This window comes from Dendrobates tinctorius, unplaced genomic scaffold (genome assembly GCF_039654945.1).
Source record: "Dendrobates tinctorius isolate UK_male_01 unplaced genomic scaffold, ASM3965494v1 ptg000011l, whole genome shotgun sequence".
Lineage (NCBI taxonomy): Eukaryota > Metazoa > Chordata > Amphibia > Anura > Dendrobatidae > Dendrobates > Dendrobates tinctorius.
Window position 1 is genome coordinate 96261917 of NW_027361679.1, and position 19166 is coordinate 96281082.

A 19166-nucleotide genomic window follows, 5' to 3' on the forward strand; every position below is an offset into this window, starting at 1 on the left:
AAGGGACATATATACCAGGATGGGGGATATGTATACCAGGATGGAGGACAATATACAGTATATATATATACATACATACAGTGGGTGTGTATAAAATATATATATATATATATATATATATATATATATATATATATATATATAGTAGGGATTCGATCTGGTAGGTAATGGCAGGGCTGCAGTAAGGAGGCAACACACAAGCTCAAGGTCTAATTTCAGTGGTTTGATGTCACTTTGCAAACAGCAGGTTAACAGAAAATAAGGGAAATACATAAATGTACTCCAGCTTGGAGAACCACTGGTCCCAGACTCACTCCTTGCATGGGACGGGCTTAACTAAGCGGCTGCCAGGTCTGCGGCATCCGCCAGGTGCCATTCCCAGGGTTGTTGAGAGTCTTGCTGCTATAGTCCTGCAGCACAGGGATCCTGTATACAAGTTCAGGCTAAGTCCAGCCAAGTTCCTGTAACTTCCGGACACACACGCCCCATGTGCCAAATACCAACCTCCATTACATAGCCCATAACCCCTCCCACCGGTGAGGTAGACATCACATGGGCTGATCACGTGACCATGACATCATCGCGGGTCCTGTCTTTAGGGAAAAACCCAGCCAAACATTAATCTGCTGGGAGAAATGTATCTCCCATCCAGTAAAACACCCTTTACTGTACCACAATATATACACATACATCAGGATGGGAGGCCCAGTCCAAATCTTGCACCGGGGCCCATCAGACTCTAGTTACGGCACTAACCACTGGAAATATGTCACAGAAGGAATTAGTTAAAGTCTCAAAATACCTTTGGCACCAAAGCTGATTATTTTAGGATATGATTAACAAGCCATTGTCCAGGTATTTTTTTTAATATAGAATTGACGAAGTCTAAAACAACAAATCCCCATATCTAGCAATGCCTCTCACATGGCCTTGGTCTTTGTTTACAGGCTCCAGTGGGAAATGCCATTCTGAGTTGTATCCTTTAAAATAGGAATTACCGTACTCCTAAATATATTTTATATCTACAGTAATTTTCATTCAGTGCAGCCATATTGGTAAAGTGGTATAATAAATTCCTAAATTTTCTAATGTAGTGCTATAACAAGTATATACATGGGCCATGCCTAGTTTTATAGTGCTATCCAAGAAAGTTTTTGGTGGCTTATTGGTCCACAATCGTCATTCAGAGAGGTCAGAGGAGGACTCATTCTTCAGAGAACAGGACGGAGTCCAGAAAAGTTTGAGACAATAACTGTTAGGGTCTGGAAACAGCATGCAGTTTTTTCCTGAATAGCTGTGACCCAAGATAGCAATTAAGGCTCGTTGGGAGCTGGCAAAGTGTTGATGGACATCTGTCAAAGCATTGTTTTCAGGCTAGCTGCTACATCTAGGTGATTATAATTTTCATTCTTGCATTCATTATTTTATTACAGCTTTTAAATAAGGATTCATTGCCATGTAACTATAAATAAGGAAAAAAAAGTAAAGGAAGCTTACATTTTATTCCCAAATATCTTATCAATATACAAGTAGGGTAGTGTGGATGAGTTTAACCTGTTACCGACATTTCGTACAGTTACATCATATGCTGGCTCCCTAAATTTGAACAAGACTCAGGAACTGAGTCTGCATCTTTCTCAGCAGATGATGGCTGTGATATTCAGCCATCATCTGCCTCCACCGCGAATGCTAAACTGTTAAATGTGGCTGTCAATCTTAGATAGTAGCATTTGCAATGGGCTGGCAGTGGGGAGATTAATTTCAGCGAGTTGCCATGACAGGATGAATCTGATGAAGACCTCCATGTCTGTCGTGGTGGTACTTTTGTGAATGTCAGCTTCTGGCTGGTGTTCATAAGAGACTATGATTTTTGCTATATATAGCAGTACTGTGGTATTGTTGTACATAACTCAAGCGATCAGGTGATCGCAGTTTCAAACTCCTTGAGGGGACTAACAGATTAATTGAAAAGTAAAAAGCTAAATATTTTTAAAACTTTTTAAATATATAAAAGTTCAAATCACCCTGCTTTTACCACATTAACCCCTTCCCAACTCTGACAATTTCCATTTTTACATTTTCATTTTTTCGTCCCCTTCTACTCAGAGCTATAACTTTTTTATTTCTCAGTAGACATATATGTTTGAGGCCTTGTTTTCAGTGGGATGAGTTGTACTGGAAAACTGGAAAAAAAAATTCTCAGTGCAGTGAAAATGTGAACAAAACCCCTGCAATTCTGGCATAGTGTTTTTGTGAATTGTTTTTGCGGTGTACATTTTATGGTAAAAATGACCTTGCAACATATGGTAATTCTTCTCATTAATATGATTAAGGTGATACCCAACATGTCCAAGTTTTTATTATTTTAGAAGTGAAAAAACTGTGAAGTTTGCTTAAAAATTTTTTTGGAGTTGTGTCACTATTTTCTGACACCTGTAACATTTTTATTTTTATGCCAATGGAGATGTGTGATGGCTTATTTTTTGCGGGGCGAGACAATATTTTTATTAATACCATTTTGGGATAGATGTTACAGCCTTCTTTTGTGGAATTGCGGAGACCAAAAAACGTAATTTTGGCGTTCTTGACGTTTTCAGTTTATGGTGTTTATTGAACAGGTTAATTATTTTTATAATTTAATAGATCTGACTTTTCTGAAATGGGCAATATCACATATATGTATTTTTTTTAATATCCTTATTTTTAATGGGGAAAAGGGGATGATTTGAGCTTTGTTTTTTTTTCATATTTTTTTAAAACATTGTTTTTATTTTAAATTGTTATTGTTAGCCCCCTTTGGGGGCTTGAAGATGCGATTGTGCAATGCTTCTTCTACATACAGCAATGCATATAGCAGAAATCACAGTCTCTTCGAATCCCAGCCACAGGCATGATTTCAAAGATGCTCCATAATGACAAGGGAGCGGGGTCATCAGCTTACCGCCGGCTGTCGTGACAACCCATCGGCGACCTGCTACAGGTGCACTGATTGGCGGAGAGGAGGGGCATGCATGCCGGAACTTGTTAAATGCCACTGTCAGATAGTGTAACTCCACCCGCAATAGATAGAGGCAGGTCCTTGCTGTAATACACAGTCATTACCTGCTGGGTATGGGGCGGGTTCGCTGCGTGAGCCATCTCCATACACCCGCTTCTGACTTACATTTACGGCGGACGTCGTGAAGGGGTTAAATAAAGCCATTTTGTTTTTGATACTTTCTGTTTGTTTGCTTTGACAAATCTTTATTGACAGACTAAGGGTACCGTTACTCTAAGTGACGCACCAGTGATCCCGACAACGATATGACCTGGTAAGGATCGCTGGTGCGTCGCTAAATGATCGCTAGTAAGCTGTCAAACAGTCAGATGTACTCAACAATGCAGCAATGATCTCGGCAGTCGGTGGGACCTTGTCACACAGCAGCGATTCTGACGACTCCCACCTGCGTCCATGATTTCTGAGTCGCTAATGAGGTCGCTCGCTGGTGTCAAACACAGCGATGCGCACTGGCCAGCGGGACACCAGCGATCAAAAAATGGCCCAGGACATTTGAGCACGATCAGCGACATCGCAGCGGGGGGCCGGTCGCTGCTATGTGTCAAACGTAACGAGATCGCTGGCGAGGTCACTGTTGCGTCACAAAATCGGTGACGCATCAGCGATCTCGCTAGCGATCTCGCTTAGAGTGAAGTACCCCTTAGGTATGGAGTTTTTGATGTGTTTCCACCACGGAAATATTCCGCATACCAGCAAGAGAAAGTGACATGCTGCGGATTTGAAAAATGCAGCGAAGGTGAGGTTACGCAGCATTAAGAAGAAGCACAGTGGGCAGGAGATTTCTATAAATCCCATTCATGATGCTGCAACTGTAAGATGCTGCATTTTTAACGCAGTATAAACATACCGCGTGAAAAACGCACCAAAAGCTCATTGTGAGAACGTAGCTTACTTTTTCACGCAAGTGGGCACATTTTTATTTTATAACTAAAAAGTACAGCTTAGTAACAACATTATTATCATTCCAAAATAGAGTCAGAGTCTGGATCCGACAAGTGATCTTTGGTCTCTTGGCCGGCCTTATCCACGTCTCATGTCCTCAGAAACGGTGCATTTGCAGCAGTAAAAGTTCTTGCTTTCTGTCATCTCTATTCAAGCTTGGACTGGCCCACAGGAGTACAGAAGAATCCTCCGGTGGGCCCCTGCGCAGAAGTGGGCCTCCACCCTCTCATATGGGCAGAACTTGGCACAATATATTTGATTCACTATGTACAGGCAAAGGCGGCATTATTTTTATTCAACAATCAACCCATTTTATTGCTGTAGAAATTTGTGAATGAGGATAAAGTCATATTTGCACGTAGCTAAACAGTGGGAGTTAATGTTTCTGGTGTGCCCTTGGTACCCCAGTCTGACATGGCTTCCATTTAACCATACATAAGTCCTTTCTGCCTGCCTGCCTGCACGGCTGTGAAGGAGTTAATCTCTTGTCTGCATGGAGTTTCCCCTTTCCTACCTCTGCTAAGGCTGTGATCACTCAAGAGTGACTATACCCCTTCTTTTCCTGTTAGCCGGGAGCTGGATGGTGTTTCCCTGGAAACGCCATGGATTTGTTCCCATCCTCCTTACATCTGCAGCCCCTGCGCTGTGGGAGAGAGGGACATCCCTCCCCTTGTATGTGACATTTCCTTCAGTAGGATTTGCTCTGCTGGCAATCTGCCACGGTCATAGAATTAATGTACATCCATGTGGCCTAGAGGTCATTGGGAAATACACAGGAAGGCAGACTGCTTCAGAAGGAGTAACAAATGGACAGTGTTCATTTTCCGTAATATAATCATATACATAAGTAGAGTTTTTCATATACCTAGTTGTACATTGCTACAGTATAATTAAAAGGACCAGTTATTTCAAGACACCAACCCCAAGGGTCTGTTCACTCCTGGGTAGTGGAGACTGTTTATAAAGGGCACCCTGATGCATTGTCATATAACAGATACCAACAGCACGTAACTACCCCTCCGACGTATAATGAGATCTACTAGGTTCCACTGCGGTGCCTATTGCTTTGAAAGGAAAAATAGCCCTACATGCAGTGCTAAATGTGATAGAATCTGTGACGGAACCTACAACACTGATATCAACGCTTACCTTAGCATGACCAGGAGACAATAATGGGAGTTCTATTAGGTAAATCCTGAGTAAAAAAAAGAATTAAATAAAAAAAAAACGGAGTGGGCTTCGGCATAGTTTTCATAACTAGCAGAGGGAAAGCCCACGGCTGGGAGCTGATTTTAATAACCTGGGACAAGGGACAATACCCCATAAGGTTCCAAGGCTATTAATAACAGCTCACAGCTGTTTAATTAGCCTTTACTTGTGAATTTAAGGGGAACCCCAGAAAAAAAAAGGATGTAGAGTCCCCCTATAAATTCAAACAAGCAAAGGCTAAACAGACAGCTGTGGGTTGATATTAATAGCCTGGGGAAGGGCCAGAGATATTGCCCCCCAAGCTAATAGCATCAGCCCTCAGCCTCCCCAGAAATGGCACATCCATAAGATGCACTAGATCTGGTACCTAGCTTCGCATTTCACATTTTCTCTGTGGCGCAAGTGGAGTAATAGGGTTGGTGTTGATGTCAGCTTTGTATCAACTGACATCAAGCTCAGGGGTTAGTAAGGGAGAGGCTTCTATAAGACACACCCATTACTCACCTCATAGTACTGTTGTAAATAAAAAAACACTCAGAAAAAGTCCTTTATTTGAAATAAAAATCCACAGCCTGTTTTACAAATGTATTAAAAAATAAAAAACAAAGTTATTCTCACTTACACCCATTCCACTGAAGCCCTTGTCTACTGTAAAAAAAGGACAAAAACAAAAAACAACAAATAACATCACTTCACCTGTCTGAAGTGATGATTAGCAATACTGTCCCACACTGTAATCCTTGTCTGCAATATGTGGTATTCAACCTGAATGGTGGCATAATGCGACTGCCCAGGCTGTAAACCATGGGAGAATGAGATGCTGCGAGCACAGCATCATGACTAGTGGTGACATCATCGAGGATAGCGCAGGTTACTGAAGCTGTGTTCTCACGCTCACTTCAATGAGTTCACCGCGACGATCACCGCAGTTCATCGACCTGGCTCATAGTGAATTGCCGGGGGGACGGCAGCCTCAGTGATTTTCAGTAACCTCGATGACGTCGCAGCATCTCATTCTCCTATAGTTTGCCGCCTAGACTATCGCATCATTCCACCGTTCAGGTTGTAAACCACATATCGCTGACATGGATTACAGCGTGGGACAGTATTGCTAATCATCACTTTGGACAGATGAGGGATATCGTTTTATTTTACTTTTTTTTACAGAAGACAAGGGATTCAGTGGAATGGGCATAAGGTGAGTATTATTGTTTATAATTTTCTGTCTTTTACAGGGGACCAAAGCTTCAATGGAATGGGCATAAGATAAGTATTACTTTTATCAAATTAATTTAAAAAAGCAAGGTGAGGATTTTTATTTCAAATAAAGCACTTTATTCTGAGTGTTTTTTTTATTTCCAAAATGACTATAGGGTTAGTAATGGGGCTGTCTTATAAATGCCTCTCCATTACTAACCACCGCACTTAATGTCAGCTGCCAACTAAAGGCTGATTTCAACCCCAACCCTATTACCTCACATGCCATTGCTAAAGGGCAAGTGGAAAAAGTGAGGCTAGGTGCTCATCTTAGGGTTTGAAATTTTAGATATTTTTGTACCCTTAAATTTGAGATGAGTGTCGCATACACTGCTCCATTCTCTATGGATTATGTCGCCATAGAAGGGTGAGCTGAAATCACACTTTTACTATCATGACATGGAGTAGGAAAATGCAGACAGAGAACAGTAGCATTTCCAGAGAGACTTATGATGTAGCTCATGTCTTGTCTCAGACGCCTGGAAGCTATCCTAAAGAATTACACCTACATTTTGTGCCTTGTTGTTGGGGAATCCATCTCCCTCTGTACCCCACATCACATGACCATCTCTTTTCTTGGAACAAAGAACTGCAACCCAGGTAGGTAGCACTTTGCCTTCTGTTTTCGCACCACTTCTACTTTGACATATATAGTTTTGAAAGTTAATCATTGACAGAATTATCTTGGCGTTGGGCCTTATTCATACAGCCATCATGTAAATGGACTGCCCATGAATGGAATACGAATGGCTGCCCATTTTTTTCACACACCCATTCTTGACAAATTAAGAACATGTTAGGTCATTTGAAAAGACCCACAGTCTATAATGTGTACTTTCTGTTTTAAAAATGTACAGAACATGGAAGAACAGATATGTAAAAGTGCGTTTACGTTGGCAAGCCATTCATTTGATAGCCTGTTTAGACAGGTCGACTGCACTTCTATGCGGAAAGAACGTTCTTTAAAACAATTGTTCTGTGTGTGTATATAATATCATTGTTCTCGGCAGCTTATGTCCATGTTTACACAAACAAGCTTAAAAATCATTTCACCCGACTAATGAGCGCTTCACATCAGCGGGGACTGCGGTCCTATTTAAACATGCCAATAATTGGTAAACAGCGAATCGGCCAGTGTAAATGCTCCCCGATTATAAAGTTTGTGCTGGTCCTTGTGCATTTAGTACAATACTGAAAGACTAATTCATCTTGAGCTCCATACAGCTATGTGATTCACACTGCCTAAAGCCCCAATTAAGCCAACAGGGAATTTCATAACAGTGTAAACAATGGGGCCAGAAAAACACTGGCATGTCCCAAAATGAGTAAGCATGTTCTTTCACACTTTAGATTTTAGCATTTTACTTTGATAACTATTATATCATCATTTTTGTCAAATATCAATATGTGGACATCTTGGAGGACATTTTTTTCCTTAAATGCAGGTATTTTATACCATAAATAATTGTTTTTATTAAATATTTGTCACTGTTTGGCCTTTTTAGGCTCTTTGTTTCTCTGCACATCACTGGTTGCAGAATGAATTAACTGAGAATCTGTCAGTCAGATGGTTCTGACAGAAGTTTCTGATTCTTATGTACATTTTCCTGTTCTCCGCTCAGCTGATTTGTGACCACATCAAAGTTCAGCTCACCTAAGCTTTCATGTGGTTTGTGGTCAAAACTCAATCAGCTGAGAGGAGCTCAGAAAACAAGTTCCAAACTCTGGTCAGAGCAGCTCACTGATGGATTATCTGTGAACTTATTCTGCTACCAGCAATGTACAGGAAAATAAGAACCTGCAAAAGAAAAATGGTGCAAACCTTTTATTAAAGCTCAGTAGCAAAACCAATTTTTATCCCAAAATACATGCAACTAAGTGAAACAAAAATGCCCCTGAAGGTGTCCGTATCCTTTAAAGGGAGTCTGAGTAGGTTTTTGCTACCCCATTTGAGAGCAGGATGATGTAAGGGCAAAGACCCTGACTCCAATGGTTTATCACTTACTGGCCTGTGTTGTATTTTTTTAAATAAAAACAATGTTTTATCTGTTGCAGATCTACCAGTTCTCTAAATGCTGAGCTCGCTATAAACCTGACCACACCACTGATTGGCAGCTTTTTGTGGACACTGTGAAAAGGCAGAAAGCTGCCAATCAGTGGTGGGGGCGTGGTTATACATTGCTCATGAATATGGAGGACTACATGGCAGCAGGTTTACAAGTCCTCTAGTGATAGTCTCTTGCTGGTAAAACACTAATTTTATCAAAACTACAGCAAGTAGCCCAGTAAGTAATACATCGTTGGAATCAGGACCTTTGTCACTCCAGTATACTGCTCTCAGATTAAGTGGCAAAAAACTGTTGACAGATTCCCTTTAAGCTCATGAAAATCCACCTTATCCACTACTTTTACATTGATTGCCAATCCTTGGGATAGGTCATCAATGTCTGAATGGCTGTGGTCCAATACTGAGCACCCCTGCCGATCAGCTGTTATCGGTGTCAGCGTCCGTTGGCCGAAAGTACTCACTTGTCGAGCTGCTCTGTCTACTTGTAGTGGCTGCCACAGGGTACTGCACAGCGCCGGCGTCAGCACCCGGCGCACCCGGGCAAGTGCCGGGGTCCTGGCGAGACGGGGGGGCCCCACTCACGCTGTCTGGGATACCATACATAGCTCCCAAACGTCGCCACCACGCCCCCCATGCACTGACCCCATCCTTGCCCTCCCTGAGGGAACCACACAGCCCCTCACAGCCAGCAATGGGTCATCGCTACCACTGTTCTCTTGTGTGCGGCACAGGACCTGTGATGAGATCACAGGAGGTGAGGAGTCAGGGGTCAGATAATTAGGGGCCTCAGTGTGTGCAGGACTCTGCTGTGCTGGTAGTCATCATGGTGCTGGATGAGGGGGAAGTTTATGTGTGGGTTCAGGAGGGGTTTACAGGGTGGATGTAGCAGAGCTGTGTGTGTACAAGGTGTACGGAGCGGAGCCTTGTGTGTACGAGGTGTACAGAGCGGAGCCGTGTGTGTACGAGGTGTGCAGAGCGGAGCCCAGAGCTGTTTGTGTACAAGGTGTGTGGAGCGGAGCCGTGTGTGTATGAGGTGTATGGTGCGGAGCCATGTGTATATGAGGTGTACAGAGTGGATCCATGTGTGTACGAGGTGTACGGAGCAGAGCCGTGTGCACGAAGTGTACGAAGCGCAGCCGTGTGTGTACGAGGTGTGCAGAGCGGAGCCCGGAGCCGTGTGTGTACGAGGTGTACGGAGCAGAGCCATGTGTGTACAAGGTGTACAGAGCGGAGCCGTGTGTGTACGAGGTGTACAGAGCGGAGCCGTGTGTGTACGAGGTGTACAGAGCGGAGTCATGTGTGTACGAGGTGTGCGGAGCGGAGCCATGTGTGTACGAGGTGTACAGAGCGGAGCCGTGTGTGTACGAGGTGTGCGGAGCGGAGCCATGTGTGTACGAGGTGTACAGAACAGAGCCGTGTGTGTACGGAGCGGAGCTCTGTGTGTACAAGGTGTACGGAGCGGAGCCGTGTGTGTACGAAGTGTACAGAGCGGAGCCGTGTGTGTATGAGGTGTGCGGAGTGGAGCCGTGTGTGTACGAGGTGTACAGAGCAGAGCCATGTGTGTACGAGGTGTGCGGAGCGGAGCCATGTGTGTACGAGGTGTACAGAGCGGAGCCGTGTGTGTACGAGGTGTGCGGAGCGGAGCCATGTATGTACGAGGTGTACAGAACGGAGCCGTGTGTGTACGGAGCGGAGCTCTGTGTGTACGGAGCGGAACCGTGTGTGTACGAAGTGTACAGAGCGGAGCCGTGTGTGTATGAGGTGTGCGGAGTGGAGCCATGTGTGTATGAGGTGTGCAGAGTGGAGCCGTGTGTGTACGAGGTGTACAGAGCAGAGCCATGTGTGTACGAGGTGTGCGGAGCGGAGCCATGTGTGTACGAGGTGTACAGAGCGGAGCCGTGTGTGTACGAGGTGTGCGGAGCGGAGCCATGTATGTACGAGGTGTACAGAACGGAGCCGTGTGTGTACGAGGTGTACGGAGCGGAGCCGTGTGTGTACGAAGTGTACAGAGCGGAGCCGTGTGTGTATGAGGTGTGCGGAGTGGAGCCATGTGTGTATGAGGTGTGCAGAGTGGAGCCGTGTGTGTATGAGGTGTGCGGAGTGGAGCCGTGTGTGTACGAGGTGTGCGGAGTGGAGCCGTGTGTGTATGAGGTGTTCTACCGGAAGTGACGTGCTGGAAGCTGACCAGAATTTAGGTAATTTCAGGAGGAGATTGTGACGGAACCATGGAAGCACTTCAGGGAATGCTTCAGATCCATCACGGTGTCCTCCTCTGACAGCACGAACAGCGGGATCGCCTTGGAATCGGGGATGCCGGCCATGTCAGCGGATCATGATATGTTCTGCACCTGGAGGCTCAGGTTGGCACTACAATGGAAGCCGGGCTGCTATGGTATCTTTATAGAATATTTCTTTCTCTCTCTGTTTCTTTCTCTCTCTGTTCTCTTTCTTTCCCCTCTTTCTTTCTCTCTCTCTCTGTTCTTTCTTTCTCTCTGTTCTCTTTCCTTCCCCTCTTTATTTCTCTGTTCTTTCCTCTCTTTCTGTATTCTTGCTCTCTCTTTCTCTCTAATCTTTTTTTTTCTTTCTCTCTCTGTTCTCTTTCTTTCCCCTCTTTCTGTTCTTTCTTATCTTTCTTTCTCTCTCTGTTCTTTTTTCCCCTCTCTTTCTTTCTCTCTCTCTCTGTTCTTTTTTCTGTCCACTCTTTCTTTCTCTCTGTTCTTTTTCTTTCTTTTTTCTCTCTGTTCTTTCTTTCCCTCTCTGTTCTTTCTTTCCCCTCTTTCTTTCTCTCTATTCTTTTTTTCTCTCTTTCTGTTCTTTCTTTCTCTGTTCTTTCTTTCTTTCTTTCTCTCTCGATCTCTCTGTTCTTTCTTTCATACGTACACTACTAATCAATAGCTGTTAGGCGTCGGATTCCTGGCACTGCACAGCGGGAATCCAGAGCCAGACATCCTGCGGTCTCCCATTCTCCTCCGACCGCTCGGACTCCTGCTCAGCAATCTCGGCGAACCAGGCATTCCCCGCAGACTCGTTCTGTGAGCCTGGATGTTGCTGCCACCTCTGGTGCAGCAATGATAACGCAACCTGCTTTGCAGGGAACTGCTCTAGAGGCTAAGTCCTCGCGCCGTGCGACTGGGCATGCCCGCAACTTGTCCTCTCAGTGGAGAGCAGGGGTCACATGTGAAGGTCCTATGTCGGATCTGATTGGTCCTTCCTATAGTACTGGAAGGTCCCGGAAGCGCATGGCTATAAAAAGCCTGCATGGCGGCTCGGCCATGCGCTAGTGTAGCATATTATGCTGTGTGTGTATGGTGATGGATGCATGGACTGGTGTCTGACTTATTATGAAACCCCTTCCCTCGGATATTACGAATGGTGACAGTATGTTGGGTTAGTCAGCTCCAGATTGTGGCAGGCTACACGCCACTGAGCCTTCCTCACCTACACTAGCGTCCGTCGGTGCCCGGCTCCTCCGGCATCGTCGCTTAGCGGCTTCAGTTACGGCCGCGCTGCAGTAGTAGCAGCTTTTGGTGTTCGCGGCTGCGACGCCACACGCCGGCTGACCTGTGCAGCTAACAGGTTCAGCCTTTACGTCTAGTTCATACTTTGGCGTCTCTGTGACTAAACAGAGTCCGCTCTCAGGCTCTCGGGTGACGTTAACCCGAGCGCTGTATCGCACTTCTAGCGTATCTGCCATTGTCCAGCAGCGGTCTTGTCATCTACCGCACGGTGGACCCTGGGCGGCGAACGCGCCTTCCATTATTTATATCTGGTGCGTTCCGCCGACCCTAACATTACACTAGCGCCAGGGTCTGGCTGGCAATGGCAGACGTGCAGCAGCTGCAGTGCTACATTCGGCAGCTGGAGAGCAGGTTGGCGGCTATTGAGAGCACCAACTCAGCTGCGAATGCTGCGCTAGCTGCTGCTCAGACAGTCGCTGAGGCTGTCTCACGTGCGCCCACACTTTTGCCCCTGCCGACAATGTCTCGCCTCCCGCTCCCCGATAAGTTTTCGGGTGATAGTGCCTCCTGTAGGGGATTCGTTAGTCAGTGCTCCATCCAGCTGGAGTTGCTGGCTGCACGGTTCCCTACGGAGCGGGCTAAGGTGGGATTTATTGTCTCTCTGTTGTCTGGCCGGGCATTACAGTGGGCCACGCCATTGTGGGAACGTGGTGATCCCGTGGTACAGGGGGCTGCTCAGTTCCTCGCGGCTCTGAAGCAAGTCTTCTTGGGACCACGGGTCACCCACGATACGGCTCTCCAACTGTTATCTTTAACACAAGGGTCACTTTCGGTTAGCCATCATGCTGTCCAGTTTCGGACACTGGCTTCCGAGTTAGAGTGGCCGGACAAAGTGTTGGTCCCGGTGTTTTGGAGAGGCCTGGCTGAGCACGTAAAAGATGCTCTAGCTACTAGGGAAATTCCCACCAGTTTGGAGGAGTTGATCGCCGTTTCCACCCGCATTGATCTCCGCTACACGGAGCGCGGGTTGGAACGAGCGCAATCCAAACGTAGGGTTAATTTGGCTCCCACCTTTACTGAGCCGCTGAAATTTCCCGCACAGGAGCACCTCTCCTCTGAGCCTATGGAGGTGTCTCGCACCGGCACTAAGTTGCGTCCGATGCGAACCTCTGTGCGCTGTTATCAGTGCCGACAGTTGGGCCACTCGGCTGGCACATGCCCTCAGCGGCCGAAAAGAGTACCACGTTCAGTGGCCGTAGGTGGTGGTCAATCCAAGGTGGGACCCTTTTCACCCAAACCGGTGTTCCAGGGTACATTAGATAGTGGGTCCTCCTCCTGGGAGGCAGAGGTCACCCTGGATTCCGGGGCCGAGGGGAACTTTATGTCCTCGACTTTTGCCCAGAGACACGCTATCCCTCTGGTGATACTCCCCCAACCTCTGACCATCAGGGTGGTAAATGGGGCACCGTTACCATCTCAGGTGACCCATCAGACAGCCCCACTCGGACTCTCTATTTCACCCTCACATCGGGAGACTCTGTCCCTGCTAATTATGCCCAATGGCATCGATCAGGTGCTCCTCGGAGTTCCCTGGCTTCGTTGCCACTCCCCGCATATTGACTGGGCTTCAGGGAGGATACTGGGCTGGGGCAAGGACTGTGAGGGAAGGTGCCTGAGGGGCAGCGTTCAGGTGGCTTCCACAGAAGTGCCTGCGGATCTCTCCTCGCTCCCCAAACCCTACCACCATTACGCGGACGTCTTCTCTAAGAAGTCTGCGGAGACGCTCCCACCGCACCGTTCCTATGATTGCCCGATTGATCTCCTGCCAGGCACAGAGCCTCCCCAAGGCTGTGTTTACCCTTTATCACTCCCTGAGACGGAGGCTATGTCCCAGTATATCCGGGAGAACCTGGCTAGGGGTTTCATCAGAAAATCGGTGTCACCGGCTGGTGCCGGATTCTTCTTCGTACAGAAGAAGAACGGAGAGCTACGCCCCTGCATCGACTACCGAGGTCTCAATGCTATCACGGTTAAAAACAAATACCCCCTACCGTTGATCTCGGAGTTATTTGACAGGTTGCGGGGGGCCCGGATGTTTACTAAACTAGATCTGCGGGGTGCATACAACCTGATCCGCATTCGCGAAGGAGACGAATGGAAGACAGCTTTTAATACCAGGGATGGCCATTACGAATACCTGGTTATGCCCTTTGGTCTTTGTAATGCCCCAGCTGTCTTCCAAGATTTTGTCAACGACGTCTTCCGCGACATGCTCTCTACCTCGGTGGTGGTCTATCTGGATGACATACTCATCTTTTCGCCAGATTTGACCACCCACCGGAGAGACGTCTGCAGGGTCTTTGACCGTCTGCGGGCGAACTCGTTATTTGCCAAGCTGGAGAAGTGCCAGTTTGAGCAGGAGTCCTTGCCGTTCCTGGGCTATATCATCTCGGCCCAGGGGCTGGCCATGGATCCGGCCAAACTACAAGCGGTAATGGACTGGCAGGAACCCCATTCCCTCAAAGCGGTGCAGCGCTTTTTGGGGTTCGTGAATTACTACCGCCAGTTCATACCACACTTTTCCACACTGGTGGCTCCTTTGGTTGCTCTCACCAAGAAAGGAGCTAACCCCAATGCTTGGTCAGAACATGTTTCCAAGGCCTTCTCGGCTATAAAATCACATTTTGCTGGCGCTCCCATATTACATCGTCCCGATGTGGATAAGCCGTTTATCCTTGAGGTAGACGCTTCTTCCGTCGGTGCAGGAGCAGTCCTTTATCAAAAGGATGCTCAAGGTCGGAAGCACCCCTGCTTCTTCTATTCCAAGACCTTCTCACCGGCGGAGAAAAATTACTCCATCGGCGACAGGGAGCTGCTAGCCATGAAGTTGGCTTTTTCTGAATGGAGACATCTCCTGGAGGGAGCCCGGTTTCCCTTTCTGGTATATACGGACCATAAAAACCTGGTCTATCTACAGACGGCCCAACGCCTGAATTCCCGTCAGGCCAGGTGGTCGCTCTTCTTCTCACGATTCCGCTTCACCCTCCACTACCTCTCTGGAGAGAAGAACGTCCGTGCGGATGCTCTCTCACGTTCAGTGGTCTCAGCGGAGGAAGGAGAAGCTGAGCCTCGGTTAATTCTCCCGCCGGAGAGTTTTACGACCGTGGCTCCAGTTGCGCTCGAGTCGGTACCACCGGGCAAGACCTTGGTGCCTCCTCAGCTACGGCCGGAGGTCCTCGCCTGGGCACATGCCTCCAGAGTGGGTGGCCATTTTGGTAAAAAACGGACCGCCGAACTCCTGGCAAGGTCATATTGGTGGCCACATATGGCTCGAGATGTCAAGGAGTACGTGCAGGCATGTGTTTCGTGTGCTCGGAACAGACCCTCTAGACAGAGGCCGGCGGGGCTGTTGTTTCCCCTGCCAGTGGCGGATAGACCATGGGAGATGGTTGGCATGGACTTCATAGTTGGCCTGCCCAAGTCTGGTGGCAGTACGGTCATCTGGGTGGTCACCGACCATTTTTCCAAAATGGTGCATCTGGTGCCACTCGCACGCCTGCCTTCCGCTCGAGGTCTGGCCACCTTGTTCATTAAACACGTATTCTGTCTACATGGCATGCCGGACAAAATCGTGAGTGACCGTGGTCCCCAGTTTGCGTCTCGGTTTTGGAGGGAGCTCTGCAGTTTACTCAGCATCGAGCTAAATCTATCCTCCGCTTACCATCCCGAGACGAATGGCTTGGTCGAGAGAGCCAATCAGACCTTGGTCACCTATTTACGACATTTTGTCTCTGCCAGGCAGGATGACTGGGCATCCTTGCTACCTTGGGCAGAATTTGCCCTAAACAATGCGGTGGCTGATTCCACTGGTCAGACGCCCTTTCTCCTAAACTATGGCCAACATCCACGTGTCCTTGTCCCGATGCCAGTGTCCTCCACTGACTCCAGGGTGGCAGACTGGGCAGTGGAGGCCCGGGACATTTGGGATCGCACTCAGGATGCTATCCGGGCATCTAAAGAAAGGATGAGGGCGTCCGCCGACATGCATCGGCGGCCTGCGCCAAGCTTCTCCCCTGGCGACATGGTATGGCTCTCCACCCGAAACATTAAACTGCGGGTTGAGTCTCCCAAGTTCGCACCGCGATACATTGGACCATTCAAGGTCCTCGAGCGACTTAGCTCGGTGGTCTACCGCCTGGCTCTACCTCCACATTTGGCCATTTCGGACGTGTTCCATGTGTCCCTCCTCAAACCAGTTCACATGGTCCGGCTTTCTGAGTCATCTGCCGGGTCATCAGACTTATCGTCTGATGAGTTTGAGGTTAACGCCATCGTGGGGCGCAGGTTTGTCCGTGGCAAAACATTTTATTTGGTGGACTGGAAGGGTCATGGGCCCGAGGCTCGGACCTGGGAGCCGGTGGAAAATATTCACGCACCGCTCCTGATCGCGGCCTTTGAGCGCAGTGAGGCTCAGAGAGGGGGGGGGCAATGTTAGGCGTCGGATTCCTGGCACTGCACAGCGGGAATCCAGAGCCAGACATCCTGCGGTCTCCCATTCTCCTCCGACCGCTCGGACTCCTGCTCAGCAATCTCGGCGAACCAGGCATTCCCCGCAGACTCGTTCTGTGAGCCTGGATGTTGCTGCCACCTCTGGTGCAGCAATGATAACGCAACCTGCTTTGCAGGGAACTGCTCTAGAGGCTAAGTCCTCGCGCCGTGCGACTGGGCATGCCCGCAACTTGTCCTCTCAGTGGAGAGCAGGGGTCACATGTGAAGGTCCTATGTCGGATCTGATTGGTCCTTCCTATAGTACTGGAAGGTCCCGGAAGCGCATGGCTATAAAAAGCCTGCATGGCGGCTCGGCCATGCGCTAGTGTAGCATATTATGCTGTGTGTGTATGGTGATGGATGCATGGACTGGTGTCTGACTTATTATGAAACCCCTTCCCTCGGATATTACGAATGGTGACAGTATGTTGGGTTAGTCAGCTCCAGATTGTGGCAGGCTACACGCCACTGAGCCTTCCTCACCTACACTAGCGTCCGTCGGTGCCCGGCTCCTCCGGCATCGTCGCTTAGCGGCTTCAGTTACGGCCGCGCTGCAGTAGTAGCAGCTTTTGGTGTTCGCGGCTGCGACGCCACACGCCGGCTGACCTGTGCAGCTAACAGGTTCAGCCTTTACGTCTAGTTCATACTTTGGCGTCTCTGTGACTAAACAGAGTCCGCTCTCAGGCTCTCGGGTGACGTTAACCCGAGCGCTGTATCGCACTTCTAGCGTATCTGCCATTGTCCAGCAGCGGTCTTGTCATCTACCGCACGGTGGACCCCGGGCGGCGAACGCGCCTTCCATTATTTATATCTGGTGCGTTCCGCCGACCCTAACAATAGCTTCCTTCACATGAACGTGTTTTGCCACAGAGTGAGTGTCCATGTGGATCACATGCGTGTTTTTGGCCGGCATCACGGATGTCACACGGCATGAATTGTGGTATGTGTTTAAGGGGGGGCCCACTGAGACTCTTTCGCCCGAGGCCCTCAAAAACCTGGAGCTGGCCCTGGTACTGCACATGCGACTCCTATTGATTTGAATAGGAGGCGGATGTGCAGTATCAAGCCCTGGCCACTACAAGTACATGGAGCAGATCAGCAAGTGAGTATTTTCTGCTGGTGGCCGCCTCTGCCGTCACTGATGGCAACTGATCGGCGGGGGTGCTAGGTTTCGGACTCTGGCCAGTCAGACCTTGCTGATCGAGCCTAAGGATTAGCCATCATTGTGAAAGTAGTGGAAATCTTTTTAACTACCAGGTTAGCTCATTTAAAGTAATTATCACTATACATCTGTAGAATTATTTTTAGATTACACCATTGCACAATACAAAAGATCGAGTTTTCTAAAAAAAAGTGAGATTGATTATTTAATCCCCATATTAAAAGAACTGAGAATGGAAACAGATTAAATGATACAAATCAGAAACCGAGGTACAGCATTGAGCTTCTTACCTCCATGGGTGTAGGGTTTGCAGGGGACTGTTTGGGCTGCAGGGACTACAAGGACTGAGCAGGGTTGGACTTTGGTTGTTTGGAGACAGACTGTAAAGGAAGAGCAAGTTCAGAATCGGGGGCCCCTCAACAACTGTATTGTAACCTTTAGGAAACGGCAATGTTTCAAATCACACTTACCTTTTATATGGTAACCACTAATGAAAAAATTATACCCCAATTCATATGCAGTGTCAATGGAAGTTGGACTAAAGTTAAAATGTGCAGTCACATGTTATATACTAAAGTGGATACTTCCATGTTCTTACTACACAACTGATTGTTGAGATTTTCTTGATTTTAGGTGGCATTTATAGCAACCTCAAAAAGACGCCAAGTGCTAACACATATCCTGAGCCCTAAATACTGTACTACTCACTGAGTGATTGTATTTGTAATCTATGACTCACATATGAACACATATGCTTGTAGGCAAAAAGAGCACATTGACTCACACCCCAACACTTGTACTGACAACCATGCCATAATGAAAGCTGAGAAATACAGTTGCCTTATACCAGTCTTGGAAAACTAAAAAAGACACACAAAAACATATCTTTAATCCCGATACTGGACAAACATGCTGACAGACAATACATAGTAAAACTTCAGAAGGCCACATATGACCTGATCTACTAGCCCAACAGTCAGACAGTGAGTTATGTGTGGCAGGAAAAAGGTAATGGAAGGATGGTGTTCACAGTACCAAGGTTGTAAGGCCCCCATTAGACTAACGTCACCTGAACCCACTGATATCGACAGGCTGGCTTCTGTATGAGGGCGCTAGCCAACTGATGGTTGGGAAAGATGTCGATCACGCATGCTCGATTTCAGACTGCTGATCGCATTTTCTCCTGGAGATAAGATGCCAGCCAACATGTTAGCGGCTTTCTCATGGAGAACACAGGAGATCTTGGCGCCCTGGTTTATGGGAGTGTCGGCTGAGATGACTGTCAGGTGAAGCATCATTCAGCTGACTGCCATCTAGTGTATATGGCCAGCCTAAGGATTCAGTTTGGCTAGATACACACTGCATTTGTGCACTGAGGCCCAAATTCATCATTTTCAATTTATTGGGGTCACTTTTCCTTTTTTTTTTTTTATTCGCTGTTGTTTTTTCAGCCAAATTCCTCCA

The 19166-nt window shown here is 47.5% G+C and overlaps 1 protein-coding gene across 7 annotated transcripts in view; it reads right to left on the reverse strand.

Annotated features, from left to right (window-relative positions):
• Positions 1–19166, reverse strand: part of MAST3 (microtubule associated serine/threonine kinase 3) — a 228411-nt gene that overhangs the window by 194129 nt on the left and 15116 nt on the right. For 5 of the 7 annotated variants that reach the window (XM_073545045.1, XM_073545020.1, XM_073545037.1 and 2 more), the window contains exon 2: positions 17993–18082. The exons of the other annotated variants lie outside the window; for them this stretch is intronic. In XM_073545045.1, the coding sequence (XP_073401146.1) occupies positions 17993–18082 (90 nt within the window). The remainder of the gene's footprint in view (positions 1–17992; positions 18083–19166) is intronic. 7 annotated transcript variants of the gene reach the window in all.